General features: G+C 42.5%; 3 protein-coding genes across 3 annotated transcripts in view; 2 read left to right on the top strand and 1 right to left on the bottom strand.

The window, feature by feature from the left end:
- Positions 1-7968: 7968 nt before the first annotated feature.
- On the bottom strand, positions 7969-13081 carry drg2 (developmentally regulated GTP binding protein 2). The gene is made up of 14 exons (XM_084486112.1): positions 13024-13081; positions 12694-12796; positions 12311-12471; positions 11906-11995; positions 11675-11735; positions 11317-11407; positions 10107-10179; positions 9812-9902; positions 9460-9557; positions 9270-9346; positions 8900-8988; positions 8764-8822; positions 8488-8541; positions 7969-8340 (listed from the first exon to the last, which is right to left on the bottom strand). The coding sequence occupies exons 2-14, from the start codon at positions 12755-12757 to the stop codon at positions 8254-8256; spliced, it is 1095 nt and encodes a 364-aa protein (XP_084342238.1). The 5' UTR covers positions 12758-12796; positions 13024-13081; the 3' UTR covers positions 7969-8253.
- Positions 13082-13306: 225 nt separating this feature from the next.
- Positions 13307-15303, top strand: gfer (growth factor, augmenter of liver regeneration (ERV1 homolog, S. cerevisiae)). Its single transcript, XM_084463406.1, has 3 exons — positions 13307-13522; positions 13885-14096; positions 14511-15303. The coding sequence occupies exons 1-3, from the start codon at positions 13310-13312 to the stop codon at positions 14671-14673; spliced, it is 588 nt and encodes a 195-aa protein (XP_084319532.1). The 5' UTR covers positions 13307-13309; the 3' UTR covers positions 14674-15303.
- A 674-nt stretch (positions 15304-15977) lies between these two features.
- syngr3a (synaptogyrin 3a) overlaps positions 15978-20930 on the top strand; it is a gene marked incomplete at both ends in the record, with an annotated part of 5940 nt that continues 987 nt past the window's right edge. Inside the window, 2 exons of the mRNA XM_084488681.1 lie at positions 15978-16079; positions 19224-19458. Of these exons, the coding sequence (XP_084344807.1) occupies positions 15978-16079; positions 19224-19458 (337 nt within the window). The remainder of the gene's footprint in view (positions 16080-19223; positions 19459-20930) is intronic.

The raw sequence follows: 20930 nt of genomic DNA, 5'->3' as shown, positions 1-20930 counted from the left end.
AGGATTGACAGTGATGATTATCCGGTTCACATGGCCAACGAAACGCAATCTTCAATTTTGGTCTGTTTACTTATTCCTGAAAGATCTCACTAACTAGGCCACTATCCAATTGTGATGGACCATGCATGGTCCCATCGCCCAAGAGTGATAGACCATTGTCCGTCCATATTGTGTGATGACGTGTGTATGTGTGTGTGTGATAAATAACTGTATTATATGTCCTGCGTGTATCTTTATCCAATGACCTTGCAATGTTATCTGGTGAAGGAGATACAACTGGTGCATGTGTGTGTGTGTGTGTGTGTGTGTGTGTGTGTGTGTGTGTGTGTGTGTGTGTTGTGGGAACCCCACGCCGGCGGCCAGGGACAAGCCGCCTCAGCACCACGGACAGCGCCCTCCCCACGGACAGGTAGTGAATGGGAATGAATGAATGAATGAATGAATTTATTGGTCGTAACCAAAGGGTAGGGGCAGAAGCTTCAGCTTATATCATGCCCCCCCTTCTCACATTTTTAAGAGTAACACATACATACAGTGTGTTTGCATACAGTATATACATGCGTACAATAATAACCTACATAAATACATACATACATACATACAAGCCTACATATACCCAAAAGGGTCAATACTATAATATAATATCTCAATAATATCTCATAAGATGGAAAATATCCTAAATAAAGATGTCCATAAAGAGAATAACGGTGTACATCATCACCGTTATCACCTTTCTCATAGAGTGATACTACCAATACTCAATGTCTGGACATATCTAGTGTCACGTCTTTGAACCCTTTTTTGAATTTGAAGACATTCCTACTATGTTTTAATTCCTCTGGTAATGCGTTCCATAACTTCACGCCACTGACAGATATGCACCTGCGTTTCCTCACTGTATTACAGGTAGGTTGTTCCCAATTGAGTTCGCCTCTGAGGGCATAAACCCCTTCTCTTTCTCTGAACATGGTTTGTATGTTGGGAGGAAGTCGATTTTTACGAGCTTTATACAGAACTAACACAGTTTTCTGGTTCACCAGGTCCATGAATTTCAGTGTTTTTGACTTCAGAAATAGTGAATTAGTATGGTCAATGAAACCGACATTATTCACAATTCGTATGGCTCTTTTCTGAACTGTGCTGTGCACACTGTCTGTAGAGTGGTTTTGCAGGCATTTCCCCAGATCTCAACACAGTACGTTAAATAAGGCAGAATCAGCGTGCTGTAGAGAGCGCTCATAGATCTATGGTTAAGAAAGCGTCTGACACCCCTATGCTTCTGGAAATGTTTGATCTTACATGGTTTACTTGTGGTTCCCAACTGAATTTGTGGTCTATTATAACCCCTAAAAAGGTATTTTCATAAACTCTCTCTACCTCAACAGTTTCTATCCTTAAGCTGACCTGGGCTGTTAAATGTGTTTTGCGATTTCCAAAAATCATAAACTTACTACTACTCCAAATTTAAGGATAACTTGTTTACATCAAACCACAGCTTCAATTTACCTAGTTGAACTGTCACCTTCTCCATGAGCCTCTGTAAGCAGACGTCTGAACAGAAAATGTTGGTATCATCTGCGAATATGACAAATTTCAATATGTTGGACACTTTACAAATATCGTTTATGTACATAATGAATCATTTTGGTCCAAGTATCGAACCCTGTGGCACGCCGCACGAGATGTTAGCTAGCTTGGACATGGCATTTCCCACTTACTCCTACTGACTCCTATTTTTCATATAGCTCTTCAGCCATTCCAGACCTACACCTCTGATTCCAAACCTTTCCATTTTCTCCAACATAATGTCGTGGTCTATGGTGTCAAACGCTTTCCTAAGGTCTATGACCACTCCCACCGCAAACTTCTTACCACCAGCTGCACTTGAAAGTTCTTTAGATAAAAGTGAGACCGGTCTATAATTTGTTTTTTTTTTGTCTCGAGCTTTAAACAGTGGAATTACTTTTGCTGTTTTCATTTTGTCCGGGAAGCAGCCCAATTGGAGTGAAAGGTTGCAGATGTATGACAGAGGCACTATAATGGCTGAAATGACTTCCTTAACTATAGTCATGTCTATCCCATTCCAGTCTGTGGATTTTTTGTTTTTAAATTTGTTTACCAGTTTGGCTCCATAAAAGTGTTCAACACTGCCCACTACTGGCGGTGTTATTTCCCCTGCCAGATTGGGGCCTACTGATACAAAGAATGTATTAAAACCTTCTGCCACTGCCTTCATGTCACTAACAACTTTTCCGTTGTCAATAAAATGACTGGAGTAGCTGGTACTAGTTGATTTATTTCTGATCATTTTATTTAGTATATCCCATGTTCCCTTAATGTTGTTTTTATTGATTTCAAGTTTATTTTCAAAATACTCCTTTTTACTTCTTCTAATTATGTCTGTTAGTTTGTTTTTGTATATTTTGTATTTGATTACTTTGTCTGTATTTAATAAATTCTCTGTACATACTATTATTTTTCTTGCATGCGTTCAATAAACCCCCGGTGAGCCAAGGCTTATCACTACTTTTGTTTGTCCTTTTGCTTTGCCTGACTGGACAGTTTTTGTTGTAAAGTGCAAGGAAGGAGTCAAGAAATGCATCATAATCCGTGTTCACATCCTTGGCCTGCACGACATCACAGCAATCGTGAGACATGAGATCTGCTCTGGAAGCATCCAAAGCGTCAACGCTTCTTATTCTTCTGTGTCTAATGTTGCACTCCTCCATTCATTTGTGATTGCAGTCGTGTATGGCAAAGACTGGTAGATGATCAGTGATGTCCTTCACAAGAAGCCCACTTACTATTTTCTTCTCCATATTATTTGTAAATATATTGTCTATAATTGTGGCTGAATGTGATGTGATTCTACTTGGTTTTGTGATTGTGGGATATAGACTCATTGCATAAATGGTTTCCATGAAATCATCTATCGCTGATTGTTAGTTCGGGTTGAGTAGGTCCATGTTAAAATCACCACATATAAACATGACCCTCTGCTCCGTCTTTGCATACACTTTTTCCCATCCAATCCTTGAACATGGTTAAGTCATAACTCGGGGCCCGGTAGACACAGCTTATCATATTTCTGTTCCTGCTCATATCAATCTCTATGGTTATGCATTCACAAACATTATCCACAGCAACTGTCAACCTATCTACTACACTATACTTTAGTCTTCTGTCTACAAACAGCGCTGTTCCTCCTCCTGCTTTTCCTGTTCTGTTTATGTGGTTTGACTCATATCCTGGAATTTCATATTCCTCATCCCTCCCATCACCAATCCAAGTTTCAGAAATGGCTATAACACTGAAAGGCCTTTTAAATTCACTTAGGTAATCAACTATGTCCTGGAAGTTCTTAATGTTCTACGGCTATTGAAATGAATAATTGAAATGCTGTGTTCTACTTTAATGTTATTGTTAAATTGGTCCACAGTAAAATAATTGCAGTTGTCTAAATTGTTAAAAATATATATATAGTGTTACTTAGGATGCAAGGCCTCAGCCTCATCCTCAAGGCCCATCCAAATAACAAAGAACACTTGCGTTACAGTGTGTGTATTCACACACACACATGTGGCGCTCGCACGGTCCTAGCTCATTGTCTCATTGGCGGGCCAAAATTTTCTGGGCGGGCCAAGCAGAGAAAGGGGAGGTAACCTGGTCCCTTATGACGACATATGGGGCCGGAAGCCAAATCGTAGCGTTTCAGCGATCCTTTTTTCAAAGATGGAGCAAGATAGCTACTTCTCGGTTTACACCTAACGCAATTTTTTGCTACTGGGGGACCATAGGGAGGCTAGGGGAACTCAACTTAATGTTAGAAAACCTCAAGTGAAATGTTCATGCCATGGGACCTTTAAGGGCTGGAGAAGAGGCAGACGGGGAAGTGGACTGGTAGCAGAGAGTCACGATAGCTGACGAACGCCGCACGTTGTGTTAACGAACAAACGCGTCCCCACAACGGCAGTAAGCCGGAGGGGCGACGGGAGGTGTACCCCTGCCGACCCCGACGACGGGCCTGAGTTGTATTACTTTTTCATTTTTGTTCCTGGGCTGCATGAATAAATCGTCGCAACGCAAAAACTGTCTGTTTCATTGAGAAAATTGGGAAATCGGCCAACGATGAGGGGGTTGCCTGTGTGTGTGTGTGTGTGTGTGTGTGTGTGTGTGTGTCACTCAGAATGTACAACCTATAGTTCAAGAGAGGAAATATGCAAGTAACAAAAATGTTGACGGATGGCATTTAAAAGCAAAACAAAAATGCATTTCTCATGAAAATGAAGCCAGAAGGTTCTAAACAGTGTAGGCATTCTGCTCTTAGTGTCCTCTCAGTATCTATACATGTAGACTGCACATTTAGGAAAGCTACTAATGCTCATAAAATTATGTCTAATGCTCAAATAAATCTAAAACACTGCACTGCCGGCCTTCGTATGGATTTGAACCTGCTGAATAATGCAAGCAAAGCAGAGTGCAATTATGCCCTGTTGGTTCCGGTCAATGCATTGTGCTCTCACATGTCCAATGCGACAAGGCCCTTAAGATAAATTAAGTGGAACGCGTTCATACCGGCACACAGTATTCCTACAGGCACACAGTCACTAAGGGATTTGATTCTGGATAAGAAAAAATAAGAAAAAACCATCATTTATTACAAAGGGATTGAAGAGAGTTTTGATTGTGATTCAGTCGATATGTACAGACAGTTCCCCATGTTCCCAGGCTACCTGAAGGCAACACTGAGCAAGATGCCATAATAATACCTGGTCCTTAATGATGCTTTTGGTGACAGGGTTAATGACATGCACCTTCATTCAATGTTATGAGTAGTGTATCATTGTGTATCATAGTATCATAGTGTGTCATTACCTAGAACTCCAGCACCTCTGTAATAACAGAGAGAATGGAAGAGCATTTCCTTCAATAATGTATTTTCAATAATGTATTAAAGGGACACACACACACACACACACACACACACACACACACACACTTTATATTAGGAAATGTACAAGAAGCAATTGAGGCTTTCAATGTTTACATAAAATATATCTCATGGAATGGGAAAATTATATTTTCACATTCTGTTTCTCTAACTGCCATTTGTTGGCATGAGGCTGTTTTCTCGACTCCCTTGGGAAGGACAAGGGGCAAGGCTTCCAACTGATAGGGCACCGCCACGACCCCCTTTATGACATCCTGAGGAGGTTCATCGTTCATCGATAGTTTATCTGGTTAACCAATGCTAAAGTTTTATTGGGAGGCAGAGCTGTTCTCAGCATCCTGACAACTCTGTAGAAGAAGTCCTTGCTTTTGCCAATTCATTGGATTTCTCCTTGCGGTGCTCTTGGAGAGACGCAGGGCGAACTAACATCTGGGGACTTATATTTATTTAAGTCTTACTTATTATACTCCTTATAGATAGATAGATAGATAGATAGATAGATTTACTTCATTGATCCCAAGCTGGGAAATTGCAGTGTAGCAGCAGCATTACACACAGTAACAACACAAATAAAGAGAAACAACCTTGACATATATATATAAAAAAGAAGCAATATAAAATGTAACATAATTTTTTTTATAAATAAGCACTATAATTGTAGTAGAAAGTAGAAATATAAGGTGCAAGTGAACAGATAAAACATATAAGGTGCTTTGAGACTGTATTATTATTATTATGACCAGAGTTTTAGCTGTTATTGTACAGTGTGATGGCATGTGGCAGGAAAGATTTCCTGTATCTGTCCCTTGGACAGCGGAGCTGGAGCAGCCTGTGAGAGAAGGCGCTCCGCTGTCTGACCACTGTGTGATGGAGAGGGTGCTGATCATTGTATGATGGATAACAGTTTATTCAGCGTTCTCCTCTCCACCACAGACTCAAAAGACTCCAGCCTGAGACCAAGTGAGAGCCAGCCTTCTTGATCATTTCATCAAGTCTGTTGGTGTCACTGGCTCTGATGCTGCTGCCCAACACACAGCAGCAAAGAAAATGGTGCTGGAAACAACAGACTGGTAGAAGATCTCCAACATCTTGCTGCGCACTTCAAAGGATCTAAGCTTCCTCAGGAAATACCCCTCTGCTCATCTCCTTCTTGTACACAGCATCGGTGTTAGAATTCCAGTCCAGTCTGTTGTCGATCACCACTCCCAAGTATCTGTAGTCCTCCACCTCCTCCACCACCTCCCCCCTGACCCGTAGTGGCTGTGAAGGCACCCTCTTCTTCCTACCGAAGTCGATCACCATCTCTCTGGTCTTGTTGACATTCAGACTCAGGTGATTCTGTTCGGACCACTCTACAAAGTTGCCAACCAGTGCCCTGTACTCCCCCTCTTATACACCCGACAGAGTCGTCAGAAAACTTCTGCAGGTGACATGACTCAGAGTTGTACTGAAAGTCAGTGGTGTATAAGGTGAAGAGGAAGGGAGAAAGCACAGTTCCCTGTGGAGCTCTTGGAGAGACGCAGGGCGAACTACCATCTGAGGCCTCGGATTATTATTATTTTTTGTATGATTGTTGTATGTTATTTTACCTTTATTAGCCTACTCAAATATATGACCCTAATTGTTAGAAGTTCGGATGACTCTTTATTCCTACTCACTTTAGACAGAAACGAGCCCACCACACTCAATAAAGTTACGTGTAGGCCTTTGTGTCCTTTAGTAGGACCAAGAAAAAGGTACTTGATTTGATTCCCCATGTCCGCAGCCTGCCAGTGTACACATACTAAAGCAAGGGACCTACACCCCTCATGACTATATCTGACTTCATCATAGTAATAAATCACTAATTGTACTATTGCCGTACTATTGTATACCGTTTTAGCTTACAACATGACTGTGGGGATCCTGGTTTGAAACTTGGATAACATAGTCAGAAAGGTTAACACAAGTTTGGCCACTAGTCTCCTTATATCTCCTTAACGCCATCCTGCAACACTTTAAACGACACTTGACCATGCACAATGACAGCTTCTCTTTTCACCTCCCCATTCGGTGATGGCCTGCCGTCTCACGCACGCGAGCACACACACACACACACACACACACACACACACACACACACACACACACGCGCGCGCGCGCACGAGCAGCCGTGCCATATGGCGGAGCAAGGAACAGCAGCATCAAGTGTCATCTTACCAACACTATGCTTGCTTGCCCTGGCTCCAAATTGGCTGCTACTACTACTACTACCACACACACACACACACACGTGGGCGGTCTTACCTCTGCGTCTTCCTTTAACTATCCCACACTTTCCTCTCATCACGTAATTCCGAAGCTAAATCTGTCCATCCAGGTGCCGCGCCAACGCGACATTTCTACGGCATCCTTGTTCGAAAAAAAAGCCGGCGTTGACGCGCCGCATACGTTCTTGGTCGCCTCGACTTCGCTCTAGCGTATCCCACCTCTACCTCTCGCTCTCTTCTAGCTGTATTGTGTAAAGGGAAGAATGGTTGTGAATTTTTAATGGCGTCATTATGCCTCTCGGTGTGCTAATGAATGAGGTAGCTTTGGCAGTAGGTACTCGATGCTTTCGAAGAGAAAACGGTACGAGCTGCCAAGGATAATAACAGTTGGGCCGCGAGGAGCTGACTAGAGGTCAAAGGTGAGAGACACCTGTTGACGTGGGGGAGAACGAGTCCATTTGAATGTAGACGATACCAATAATAAAGTATATTACACATAAGTGTCTAATGGAGTAACTCAATGATTTGGGAACTATATGCTTCTATTTATTTTTTTAGCCGCAAAGTCGGCGAGGCGAGGATGTATCAAAATGTCTGAAGTCTAATTATGCTTTTTAAGTTGGTGCACTCTCCAAGAGCTTAAGTGGAAAGCATTTGAAATATTCTTAAGAAAATGTAACTATTCTTTAGGTTTAGGCATATAACATATATTACAATATATTACAAAAAATGTGGAAACAATACATTAAACATGGTACATGATTGTTTTTGTATTGAGTTTAATATTTTTGTCTCAACGCATCTTTCTCAAACTTAATCAAAAGGTAAAATATGCCGTTTCTTGGGAGCCAGAGTTATCTGGGAGATTCCAGACGAACAGTTACGTTTTATAATTTGATATATAAAAACAGAATGAAAGAAGGCAGCTTTAATGTCATTGTATAATTCGCTGTATACTGTACAATGTTTTTCTCTTTTGCATTTCAGCCCCTCCCATGTGAACGTGACCCTGCCCATTCAGTCTCTCCTCTGTCAAATCAGAGGATTCGGTTTTTACTTTTTAACGATCTGGATGACGTCTTCATGTTCCATGATATGTGTTAGCCCCACCCTCTGGGGGCTGTACTTGGTGCTGGTGCCCTGGAAGAAAACAGCAAGGGTCAACATCCAACCTCTTACCAAGGATCAGCACTACGAAATTTAACATTTATCAAAAGTCCACATACAGAAGTAATGGATTAACAAAACGTTTTGGAAGTTGAAGGTGGAGAGATGAAAAACACTTACCCAGACCAAGGCGTATTTAAACTGGCTGGCTAAGGTCCTGTGGATGCGATGGCACTGTGAGGAGAAGAGAAGGGGGAGAGGGGGAAATTACATTGACAAATTAACTTCAGTGATAACCCCATGTATGTATGTTGTCTGCATGTTTCTCTGTAGGCAATTACACATTCTCCACCTTGTATAATTCAGTCTGAGTGTGTGTTTCTGTGTGTAAAAGTGAGTGCGTATACAAACACGCACTTGTGTGTATACATCATACTGTATGTGTGACAAACTCACCACATGTTCTACAGATGCTCCTCTTCTCATAATGATGGCATCGCCGAAATCCGGACGCTCTGAAGGAAAGCAGTCTCACATTTCACATCCTAGTGGGATTCAGTCTCATTCAGCGTGTGCATGTGTGTGTACGCACCTCCCCTCTTCTTGGTAAAAATGCAGATGAGTGCCAGGTATTCCCACAACGTCTCCAGAAGGTAGTCCAAGTTTAGTTTCATCCCACAACTGAAAGCACACAGAAACGCAACTTTATTTATATACTGTGTGAAAGCGCAACTTGGATCAAGTAGGGACCACTCACCTCTCTGACCAAACTGATTCAGACTCTCTCTTAGAATAGAAACTTTAATGTTTTTTCTGTATAACTATGTTTTAAATTATAAAGATTTGCACAGCAAGCCCAAGAGTCACTTTTCAACAACATAAAGGTTATCCCAATCATCCCTCACACACAACACTTAACACACAAACAAAAACACAAACATACACTTAACACAAACACACACCTGATGACAACACTGTTGGGCACGTGGGCTAGACGGTTCACCTCCTCGATGGATATCTGATCCACCTTGTTATAAACCTGCATAGAAATACAAAATAAAATTAAAAAATGAAAGTTAACTCAAGCAGAGTGACAAAGCCACACACACAAACGCAGTGCGTGGAAAGATCTGCACCCATCCGATGACATACGTAAAGGCAAGGCATGTAAACTCTGTTCCCGACGATGACGTCGATGAACTCATCTGGCGTGCTGTCCTCGCGGAAGAGCACCTCGGCGTTGAAGATTTCTTGAGGATCCCGGGTTAAGGAGTTTAAATGAATACCATCTGGCCAGGTTCGATCGGTGACGGATTAGGCAGAGATGCACACACACAAATATGGTACGACGGAATGACGGGACACAGACAGCAATACTGCAATACACACAAGACAGCAATGTCAATCATGCAAGGGAACCGTAAAGTGTCTTGCTCAGACACTTCTCAACTATAAGCTAAGAGGAGCCAGGGATCAAACCAGCAACAGGTTTAGGAAAGGATACTGTACTCGTGGAGGATGAGCTGAACCAGCTTCTCTGAGCACATGGTGAGAGGGACTGTAGAGTTGTAAGAGAGGCCACCGCCTTTCTTGGGCTACAAGGGAACACATACACAGCCACATTGAGCAAATAGAATTAGGAATTCTGCATTTAAGTATTCAGATCAGAGACAAGACGGTGCTGAAGAATAGTTAACATTAACACTAGCGATTAGATTTGTAATCGTTCATGTAGTAATGAGGGACTGCGATCTTAATGATACAGATTTAAAACAAAGTAAGACAAAGTTCTACTTTACCTTGAAGTAAATATTTGGCTTCTTGCTGTTTAGTCTGATGCCAACAGACTCCAACTCTTTTTCTAAAAGCTCTCTGAAGAGGAAATTAAAAGATTCCAACATAAATATGAACATGCTTTTACCACACATGCAACAAATACAGTATCCCCTTATTCACGCTTTAAACAACGTAGATACACAGACACATCATAGTTCCAAGTTTTAAAAAAGAAGTGCTGATCTGAAGCATACAGGCCCCTACACAACTTTGACTGGCTGTCACTCAAATCTTTAATTTTCAGCTTTGGAACATATAAACACTAAATAAATACTGTTAGCAACATGGATCCCATTATTGTTGAATCCTGTACATGTAAAGGTAATTTGGTCAATGCTTTTGTCCAAGCATCTTACAATAATGTGTGAGTGCATACATTATTAGCATGGGCTGGCATCAACACCCTAACAATGGCAGTGTTAAAGGGGCAGTCTACCAACTAAACACATTAAGGCTCCCATTTGGGTCGTGCTTAAAAGGTGACATATTATACCACCAGGTGTGAGTGTGATTAGCCATTGGAAGCCGTTTTGAAAATCTGCCTCTTCTGACATCACAAGTGGGCGTGTCCACACCTGGTGGATATGTCACCTTTAAGAGTTTTTAAAGAATGTTGTGCAACATCCAATATACAACTTCTGTGTGAAAAGGTTTTCTTTACACTGGGTGCCAACAATAACACGTTCTGATCACTTTGATACATCGGTAAGGAGAGCATTTTGACTACAGGCCATTTTTTGAATAATAAATAAAACAAACACAAAACTTAAACTAACAAGAGAGCTGACTTGGCGAATACATCATGAACTGTGAATGGATTGGGAAACTCTCCTCTCAAGTCACCCTGTTGTCTTGTTTAGTTTGCTGTTCATTCATAGGCAGCGCCCAGCCTTCACAGTCCCTACCTCTGCGGCAGAGCCCAGCATTTAGAGCAGATATAGAGACCAACAACGTAGAAAAGCGATGCAAGACGTGTCTTGGTGCCACCTATTGCTAACTACATCTACTTACACCGGTTATATTGGAAAGGTTCAACAAGATTCTCTGAGAAGCATTTCCCACCACCCCAACGGGAGCCTCAATGTGTTACATTGGCGGAGTGTCCCTTTAAATGTTGTGCTCTACCAGTTGAAGTTCACAGCAGCACAACACTACACAGGTTCCCATGGTTACCTCTGGACACCTCCCTTGGTGGCATCCAACATCATGATGACGACGTCGGCTGTACGGGCCACGGCGATGACCTGCCGACCTCGACCCTTACCTTGGGAAGGTCAAAGGTTGATCAAACACTGTAGTTAGACATTTTTATCTAAAAATTCCAAATCATAAGGATGGACATAGAACCAGCCCAGCCTAAGATATTTACCAGCAGAATCTGAATAATTAATAAATAATAACCATGAATTAATGAAGAAATGCAGCAGTCACCATTCAGGGTCAACAATAATGCAATATTATTGATTATAAAAAAAAAAATGGTATGATATTATGTGAGAAAAGGAAAAAGTGAAAGGAACATGGACTTTACCTTGGGCAGCACCCTCAATGATTCCTGGTAAATCAAGCAGCTGAATGTTGGCCCCTTTGTACTGGAAAATAATTAAAAGACAAAATAGATTTGCATTATTCAATGTAATGGATAAAAACGCTTGCCTCCAAACTCAAAAGGATGTTGATAATGGACATGAGAATTTAAAATATAAGGGAAAATATTAAGGATGTGTAAAAAAGTGTTGTGAAAGTAAGAGCGTTGCCGTACCTCTATGACACCAGGGATACAGGTGAGTGTGGTGAACTCGTAGGAAGCCGCCTCACTGGCGGTTGACGTCATCAAGCTGAGGAAGGTAGACTACAGGAAACAGAAAAGTAAAGTCAGAAAAGTATGTCACACATTGTAGAGCTGGTTTCAAAGCTAAGTTGGATGGTCACCTTACTTAAGCTCTCTGACATATCTAAGCGTTATATCAATCTTGTATGTATGTAATAACAGAAACTGTGTGCACGTCTCAAGTTAACCAGTCACGGACCCTCTGCAGAAACACAATGCATCTTGGTGTTGCTCACCATTTTTGTAGTTTTAAAATTTAAAAACAAGGATTTTCCAGTAGCCCTGTTTAGTTAACATGGTGTGGGTCCACCTTCCCAGTCAATTCTGTGAACCTACCTTACCGACAGATGGGAAACCGATAAGAGCAACTCGGGCATCTCCAGACTTCATGACATCGAAGCCCTCTCCCTTGGCCCCCGCAGTCTTGGAGGGCTCCAGAAGCTGAGCTCTGTATTTTGCAAGCTTCGCCTTCAGCAAGCCAAGATGGTACTCAGTGGCTGAATGCATGCATGGAATAAAGTTAATTCACCCTGGATGGTTTTAATCAGAGTGGTTTATAATAGTATTTGTCAGAATCAAAACATTAAAAAAAAAACAAAATATGACAAATGGGATGTTACTTTGACGTTTAGTTGATTTGGGCGTCCTCAGAAGTTACAACATTAAGGCTCAGAAAACAACTACTAATAGACTGCATGACTGGCCGATGAGAGCCTTACCTTTGTTTTTCTGAGTTCGAGAGATTTCTCTCTCGATCTCCGCGATTTTGTCCAAAATGCCCATTGTGACAAGGCAGATCTATCACACCCGTAAGGAAAATCCCTTTTGATAAAGAAGACACATTGTAAGAGATGTGCAAACGTGTCAGTCATTGGTTACGTTATTTATTAGCGAACCTGCTAGCTAGCTGGAGAGCAATACAATTACAAACAATAGCGGTTGAGAAACTCTACAGGATGCAATACGAACATGGTGCTTTGCTGTAGCAGTTAATAATAATAAACAGTATGAAAAACCCTTTAAATGATTCAAGAAATGTGGAAATTTACACTTTGATTTCGTTGACACTTGGCAGCATGCAGAAAGAAGAAACGGGTATGACATCACGCACCGGAAGTAATAGTTATGCACTTCAAGTTCCGGAACAAAACCAAAAATATCTTTATGAATTTATACATTAAAACTACTCTCTTGAATTCAGAAAATATCTACATTTGCAACATACATAATCACTGATATTAATATTAAAAAATAAAATAAATTAAATGTTTATCTTTAGCCCAAAACACATCATCATTACAAGCTCTGTGTCATTGACATGTCCATAGAGCGAATATGGCTGCGCCGCCAGGAGCCAGACCAACACCATCGTCCGGTTCTACTGGGTTTGAAGGATTCCCGTTTGTGGTACCAGGTAAATCTTCGGAGGAAAGATCCACTAAAGAGCAGGAGCAAATCGGAGTTACTAAAAAGAAACCATGCAGGGCTTGTACGGACTTCAAATCGTGGATGAAAGTCCAGGACAAGCCGTCAACTAATTCAACACAGGTGATCGGAGTTCATTATGGTGTCGCAAGTTGGTCGTTGCTTCTTTCCCCTCTCACATATATATATATATTATATCACACATTAAGGAGCTAACGAAGCAGACTAACCCCGACGGTCCTTTTCAAATTGTATCTAATTCAGTGTGGGATAAACTCATGTCAGTAAATAACATGAATGACAGTAAATAAGTGAGAATAAGTCAGAAAATTACATAATGATGCTTCGGACTACGGACTAAAGCTAAATCCTTCGAATCCTTCCGTGTCATGTGTGCATGAGTCTATTCGACCTATTCCTTGTAATGTTTTGGTAGTTATCCGATATATATATATATACCTCTACATTTATCTTCCCATGACCAGGATACCAATCCAGGCAGCCGGGCAGAGGAGGATCCGCAGTGTCCGTTGGACAGGGAAGATTTAGGACGTAACACCTGGTCTTTTCTCCACACCATGGCCGCATATTTCCCAGATCGGCCCTCCCAAACGCAGCAGCAGGAGATGGGACAGTTCATCAACCTCTTCTCCAAGTTCTTCCCCTGTGATGAATGTGCCCAGGACCTCCGGGGCAGGTGAGGTCCCACTACTACCCCACAACACATATCCAACTACAGTATCTACAATATAATGTATACATTATGGACACAGTATCACGATGAGGGGCAGGATATAGTCTAGGATAGTTTTCTACTTCGAGGCTTTGTTCCAAATATCCCAGGTGTTTCGGATGTCCTGCGTCCTGTGTAGGATACTTTACAAAGGAATGAATTAAAACAGCCCTATCCGAGTGTTTCTGGGTTTGATCCAGTGTCTTCCATCTAGTTGTCAGGCACTTGTGACTCCCATTATTAAATACAATCAAGATCATATAGTTGCTCTGAACTTTTAGTTGTTGAAACGATGTGGCAGTTCAGATTTTCTTTGAATATCTTGCAATTTGCCAGCTGTTTTATTTTTTCTCTTATGACATATTCTCTCATCCACAGGTTGACAACCAATCAGCCAGATGCAAGTAGTCGCCACGCCCTCTCTCAGTGGCTTTGTTGTCTCCATAATGACGTCAATGTTCGGCTGGGCAAGCCCCAGTTTGACTGTTCCCGTGTGGACGAGCGGTGGCGAGACGGCTGGAAGGACGGTTCTTGCGATTGATTGGCTGTCAGGCTGTGTATATGGAGGGAGGGAGGGAGGGAGGGAGAGGAACTTGTGATTCAAGCATATTTTCACCAGTTTTTCACTTTACACTTTCCAAGGCTCATTTCGTAAAAAATAAATTGGTCTCTGATGTCCCCATTAGATGTGGAGTTTTCAACGCAACCCAATCCAGGCACGTACAAAGACGTTCGACAATCCAGTAAAACCTGTGAAAAAACAACTTTTTTACTTATTCTGGTGGGGGGGAATATATGGCATTGTTAATTTAATGTTTGATTGTAAGTGTTTAATTTAATCATCTACTCAGAAAATGTTATATTTTTGGTAATCCTTGTTAGCCGAGTCATCTGGTTACTTATTCATAGACACAAAAGTGTGTGTGTGTGTGTGTGTGTGTGTGTGTGTGTGTGTGTGTGTGTGTGTGTGTGTGTGTGTGTGTGTGTGTGTGTGTGTGTGTGTGTGTGTGTGTGTGTGTGTGTGTGTGTGTACAGTTGCAGATCTGTTTTAATCTGTGTATTTAATTCGTTGGAAATTGGTTACAGGTAAAACACTATGGACACATGTTCCCTTGTGTCTCGGTGTCCTTTCTGTTCAGTCTCCAACTCATGGGACTCAACCTATGTGAAAATCAATAAATATCTTAATAACACCCATAATGCCCACAACTTGTATGTACTGTATTTGTATATTAGTCTGACAAACGTATTAATAAATTGAAAAGTATTTTTTGTAAGTTTCTTATAAGCTTGGAACGTTTTTGCTGTCAGTCCAAGGACTACATGTCCGCCCTCTGCTGGCTGAAGGCGGCATATGTGACACTTGGTTATATTCATGTGAACGGAGATCGCTGCTCGCTCAGCCGTAAAAGACACCATCAAATCGCCGTATTTTTTTGCCCCGCCCCGGTAGAGCACCGCACTGCCTGCTCTCATCGTCATCATCAGAGGCACAGCAACCCATTTGATCATCCTGCGTTCAACAACAAGAGCATACCACCTTGGTTATCCTTTCAATAGTGTCCTTAGGCGTTGACGTGGGATAGCGCGTGCTGCTGGTGATGCAGCTGTAATTGGGAAAAAGGAAAGCACACAGACTGACTGACTGACTGACTGACTGGAGGGTACATACGTCGATCGTGCACGCCCACGCCCAGCAGCATTTGCCCGTGCAGTGCGCATGGAGCGCGCGCAGGAGGACCCGTCCCTACAGTAGAAGCCCACCCAGCCGTGGAGCCGCGAGCGTGGTGTTGAGAGGAGCGAGAGAGAGAGAGAGAGCGAGAGAGAGAGAGTGAGTGAGAGAAGATGGACGGAGTAGGATCTTTTGGAGCGGGTCGGACTGGGTCTACGCTAGACCCGATCGCATTTGCTAAGCAACCGCAGACCATCCTCCGAGTTCTGTCGTGGGTAAGGCACGGTCTTATAATGAACGGTATTAATAGGGTTCTCCTTCTGGGTTTGTTTCCCTTGCTGCAAGGGACCTTCGATGTGTTTTCGTCGCAAACAGCAGACATTGACATGTAATTGCAGGGCATGGAAATTGATGACGGAAAAATAACGGTTGACATTGCTTTATCAAAAAAAGATAAACCATCCCTGACATTGGGCCAATCTGGTTGAACGTGCTAATTGCATGCATTTTATCCCATTTGGCCTACAGATGTTTTAATTGAGCAGAATTGTCCGAGGCCTGCCATTTGGAAGACTAATAGGGAATTATTATTATTAGCTGCCTTGAAGAATGCATTGTATGTGAACCTAAATACTAGATGAGGAATATGTTCGGCCCATCGAACCATAATACACTGAAGCTGAAACCACCGTGATCATTCTACAGCATCCCTTTGACGGGGGGCCATGTCATTCGCATTGTTTATTGTCCTTCCCCGTCTAAAATCAAGCAGTCTGTTTTGATATAATAGTAGGCCTATTTACACATGTGGATTATACTAGCCTATATTTATTTTTTATTCTCGGGAGGTTTTGGTAATTTAACCGAAACGTTTGTCGTTATTCGGGTGGTCACGAGCGGTGCCGTCGTTCCTCGCCTTTGATTGGTCGGTTATCATTACGCACGCCGAAGTCTCGAGACGTGTTGTTTCATGACGTTTGATTTACCGCATTACATATGGACGGCTGCTTCTTTGAAGCTACCGAAGAGGCCTTCGACATTGTAGTCAGGGATTATCAATCCACAAATCAATGTCAACTAAACTCCCAAACATGAAGGCCTAATAGAAAGGTGTTGTCATGGTCGAACCAGGTTACAACTCATGTTTCATGTTGATGTCAATAGGTTGCACTTGGTTTGCGATATATATGAGTTATGGAAGTGTGTGTGTGTGTGTGTGTGTGTGTGTGTGTGTGTGTGTGTGTGTGTGTGTGTGTGTGTGTGTGTGTGTGTGTGTGTGTGTGTTGATGCTAGAGTGGTTGCAACTTCTCTCCCCCCCCCCCCCCCCCTCCCCCCTTAGTGTTCTAAGTATTTTAATGTAACACAACTAGATGTATTTTACCCATAACATCAGGTAACATCTATGCTAGTGTCCAGGTCTGTATTCTCTCACTAAGAATATTTCGGAGGGTCTGATTTAACATAGTGTCTGCCATTTGAAAATATACTAAATAATCCACCTCTGGCCCCAGCTGTTTTATACAATGTGGTAACAAGAGATAATACACCAACATAGGCCCTTTGCCAATGTCATTCAACTCAGTGATGCCTCAATGATAACTCTCATCTAGAAATATTTGATGCTCACAATGCAAGGCTGTGTCTTAGAAGGGCTTCAGCTCTATCATATGACTGTGCCCCCCCCCCCCCCCCCCCCACCCGTCTGTGTCACATGGCCTCCAGTGTTAGTCAGCTGATCAGTGTGAGCATTCCAGTTCAAAATCAAAGCCAAGAGATAGACATTGAACAACCACACACACACACACACACACACACACACACACACACACACACACACACACACACACACATACTAAGAAAAATAAGTTATAGCTAGACATGATGAGATCAGAAGTTATTTTTCAGCAGCACCATGCTAAGCACACTGACATGCTTAGTTATCTTCGAGGCACCCCCTACATGCTACGTAGCCTAGCATGCTAAATATCCCAAAATGCTACGCCCCAACATGATAACCCAAAAGGCAATCTGAGGGTAACCCCCACGTACACGAATAACACGAGAATGCTAAACACACAGAAATGCTTCAGTTGGGCCATGTATTGAGGCATCCCTTAAATTCAAAATCAAGATTTTTGTACCGTATATATTGTAAGTTCATCACTATTTTTATGAAACTGTACTATTACTTAGTAGCCCGAGAACAAGACGGATCTGCAAGTTCATGTTTTATTTGCTGTAGCATGTGCATGTGCGCCTCACGTTCAGACAGATTTTCAGCAGACTTGGCCAAGGTCAGGCCAATCACAACTTGCATATCTAATGTGGGGTTGGTTTAATATAATCGCCCTAATGGAGTGACTTTGAGGTTTTTTCATAAACAGCCAAGATGGCTGCCACTGATGTGTCACATGTTTCGTGCTCTGATCGATTGGAAATCAAAAACATGCTGATACATGTGGTGATGTCAGGCCCATTATTTAGTATTACTAAAAACATTACCCTTCTGACCCTTCCGTAAAACGTTGTATTCCAATCAAGTCAGTATCTTCATTTACTCGACAGTTACTCTTAAAAATCAAACGTCAGCCTTCTACAGCAGCCACCCACATATAAACATATACACAAACACACACCCACACACACATACACTTTGCCTCAGGTCTCATTGATTTTCTTCATGGCCAGGGAAGCATCCATCCTTCAGTCACTCACTAACGTAGAGAGAAAGAGAGAGAGAGAGAGAGAGAGGGAGCAAGAGATGGAGAGAGAAAAAGAGAAAGATAGAGACCGAGAGTGAGAAAGAGGAAATTAGGTCATGTCTTTGTTCTGAGCATGCTCACAGAAGATGCTCTTGTGTGTGTCTCTTGTGTCACTGTGTTCCAGTAAAGCTGTGTGTGTAGGTTTGTTTGAATAAGTGTGCATGTGTGGGTTTTTGTTTTTGTGTGTGTGTGTGTGTGTGTGTGTGTGTGTGTGTGTGTGTGTGTTTGTTTAAGCGTGTTTGACCAAGGCGTTGTTCAGTGAGTAAGCAGGGTACCATTTGCTGTCTCACTCGACCCCAAACCGATGACACAGATAGATCGCTAAATAGGTTCCACGTCACCGTCGACTTTACACACGTGTGATGACGAGTACGGAAGCTTGAAGCCTCTTCGCTCTCTCCCCCTTTATTGCCTTCCCTTCCCCCTCCTTCTCCTACCTCTATCCATCCCTCCATCAACCCTCCTTCCCCCCTCTCTCCAAACCTTTCTCCATCCCTCCCTCTCCCCCTCCCTCCCTCCCTCTCTCTCTATCCGTTCCCCTTCCATCCTTCCCTCCCTCTCTCTGTCTAACTCTTCCTCCCTCGACCCTACCTACCCCCCCCGCAACCCTTCTTCCCTCCGCCTAACCTTCCTCTGTCTCTCCGCCCCACCTCCCAGATCTTCTCACTGGTGGTGTTCGCCTCCATCGTGAATGAGGGCTACGTCAACATGGGCAGCGAGCGGCTGCACTGCGTGTTCAACAAGAACGCTGACGCGTGCAACTACGGCGTGTTCGTGGGCCTGGTGGGCCTGCTGGCCTGCTCCTTCTTCTTCCTGCTCGACTACAAGTTCTCCTCCATCAGCTCGGTCAAGGACCGCAAGAAGGCCGTCATGCTGGAGGTGGGCTTCTCCGGTGAGTGGTCGAAGGAAAAATCGGAATAATGTAGGGTGGGATGGGGAAGGGGGGGTGGGGGGGGGGGGGGATTTAACCTATAACTCTGCTGGGATTCAAACACCCTAGCCACTATACTTTCATGGGCAGTAGGCACCATTTTTTTCACAATGTAACAGAACAGGTAGATACAGTAGGACATTATGGACAGAAACCCAGAACCTTTTGGCAGGGAATTCAACATCCTAACCATTAACACCCTAAATGCTATGGATTTCTTCAGAACTTTTTCTCAAAAAAAAAATTGTACACAGCTCACATCTGTCTTTTTTAGATGAAACCTGGCCCTCAATTTCAGTGTCCTGCTTAAAAACAAGCAAAAGGAAATTCCCTTTTGCTTGCTTTTGCCATTCCCTTTGACTGCTCATTTCCTGTAACAACGTTTTGGTGATTGGGACTGCGACACCAAATTCCATTTGGGTGGCCAAAACTATAATATTGATTACTCCACTGGGGGACTGAACTACTCCCTCTATCATCTATCAAACCCTAATAGTAATCATAAGCATCATCCCTTATTGTTTATATACTACCCCCACCCTAATCATCTGTTGTCATATCACTGTGGCACTGTTTGTCTATCCCAATAGACTACATCCTATTTAAGGAGAAAGGCAGGAAATATGGGGAATTGGGACATGGAACATGCCCAAGAAATCTATCTGCTTGCGGTGTGTTGGCCGCAAAAACAAGCCGATATGTCACCAGATGAATCCGATAAGAATGACAACAACTATCTCTCATGGAATATGCCGCGGAAATAATGTACATCCGTTGTACACTGTTACTGTCGTACATTATGGGTATGAAACATTATACAGCATTCTATGAGAACCAGATTTCAGATTTCGGGCAGCACTACAAAATGTCAATGCTCCAAAAAGTGCTCTATATGGTGAACTAGTGAGTGATTTCAGACAAAGAATTCCCCCTTGGGGATTTCCCCTTGGAGATCAATAATAGTATCTATCTATCTATCTGATGTTGACGTTTTACCCTTCCTGAGGGAAACCTTGTCTCTGTCCCGATTTGTTCCTACCTGTGGCATTTTATTATCCTATGTCTAACTTTACTCCACAAGGATATGAACCAGGGTGCATTTGACACTTGAAACACAGTTTAAAGAAGGTGCTTCATGTATAAGGCTTTTCTAACTTACCAACAAGGAGGAACATGATGAACAAATGACCGGTAAAACAAGAGGAGGAGCTGTGTTAAAACCCTATCACTGTAGAACACCCCTTACTCTGAATACCCAAGAGTGTGTTCACACTTTTATACACTTATTCATGCATGAAGTAAGGTGAGACAGAAAGTTTGTGAACCCAATAAAAATGTGCCTTCGGTGACCACAATTATGGCTTTAAAGCTGTAGAGAGCAAGTGTGGGGAGGCATTCATGTGCTTTTATCGATTAATAAAAAAGTTATTGAA

This window comes from Micromesistius poutassou, assembly GCF_964030765.1.
Source record: "Micromesistius poutassou genome assembly, chromosome: 1".
NCBI lineage: Eukaryota > Metazoa > Chordata > Actinopteri > Gadiformes > Gadidae > Micromesistius > Micromesistius poutassou.
This window is presented reverse-complemented; position numbering and strand designations above follow the sequence as displayed.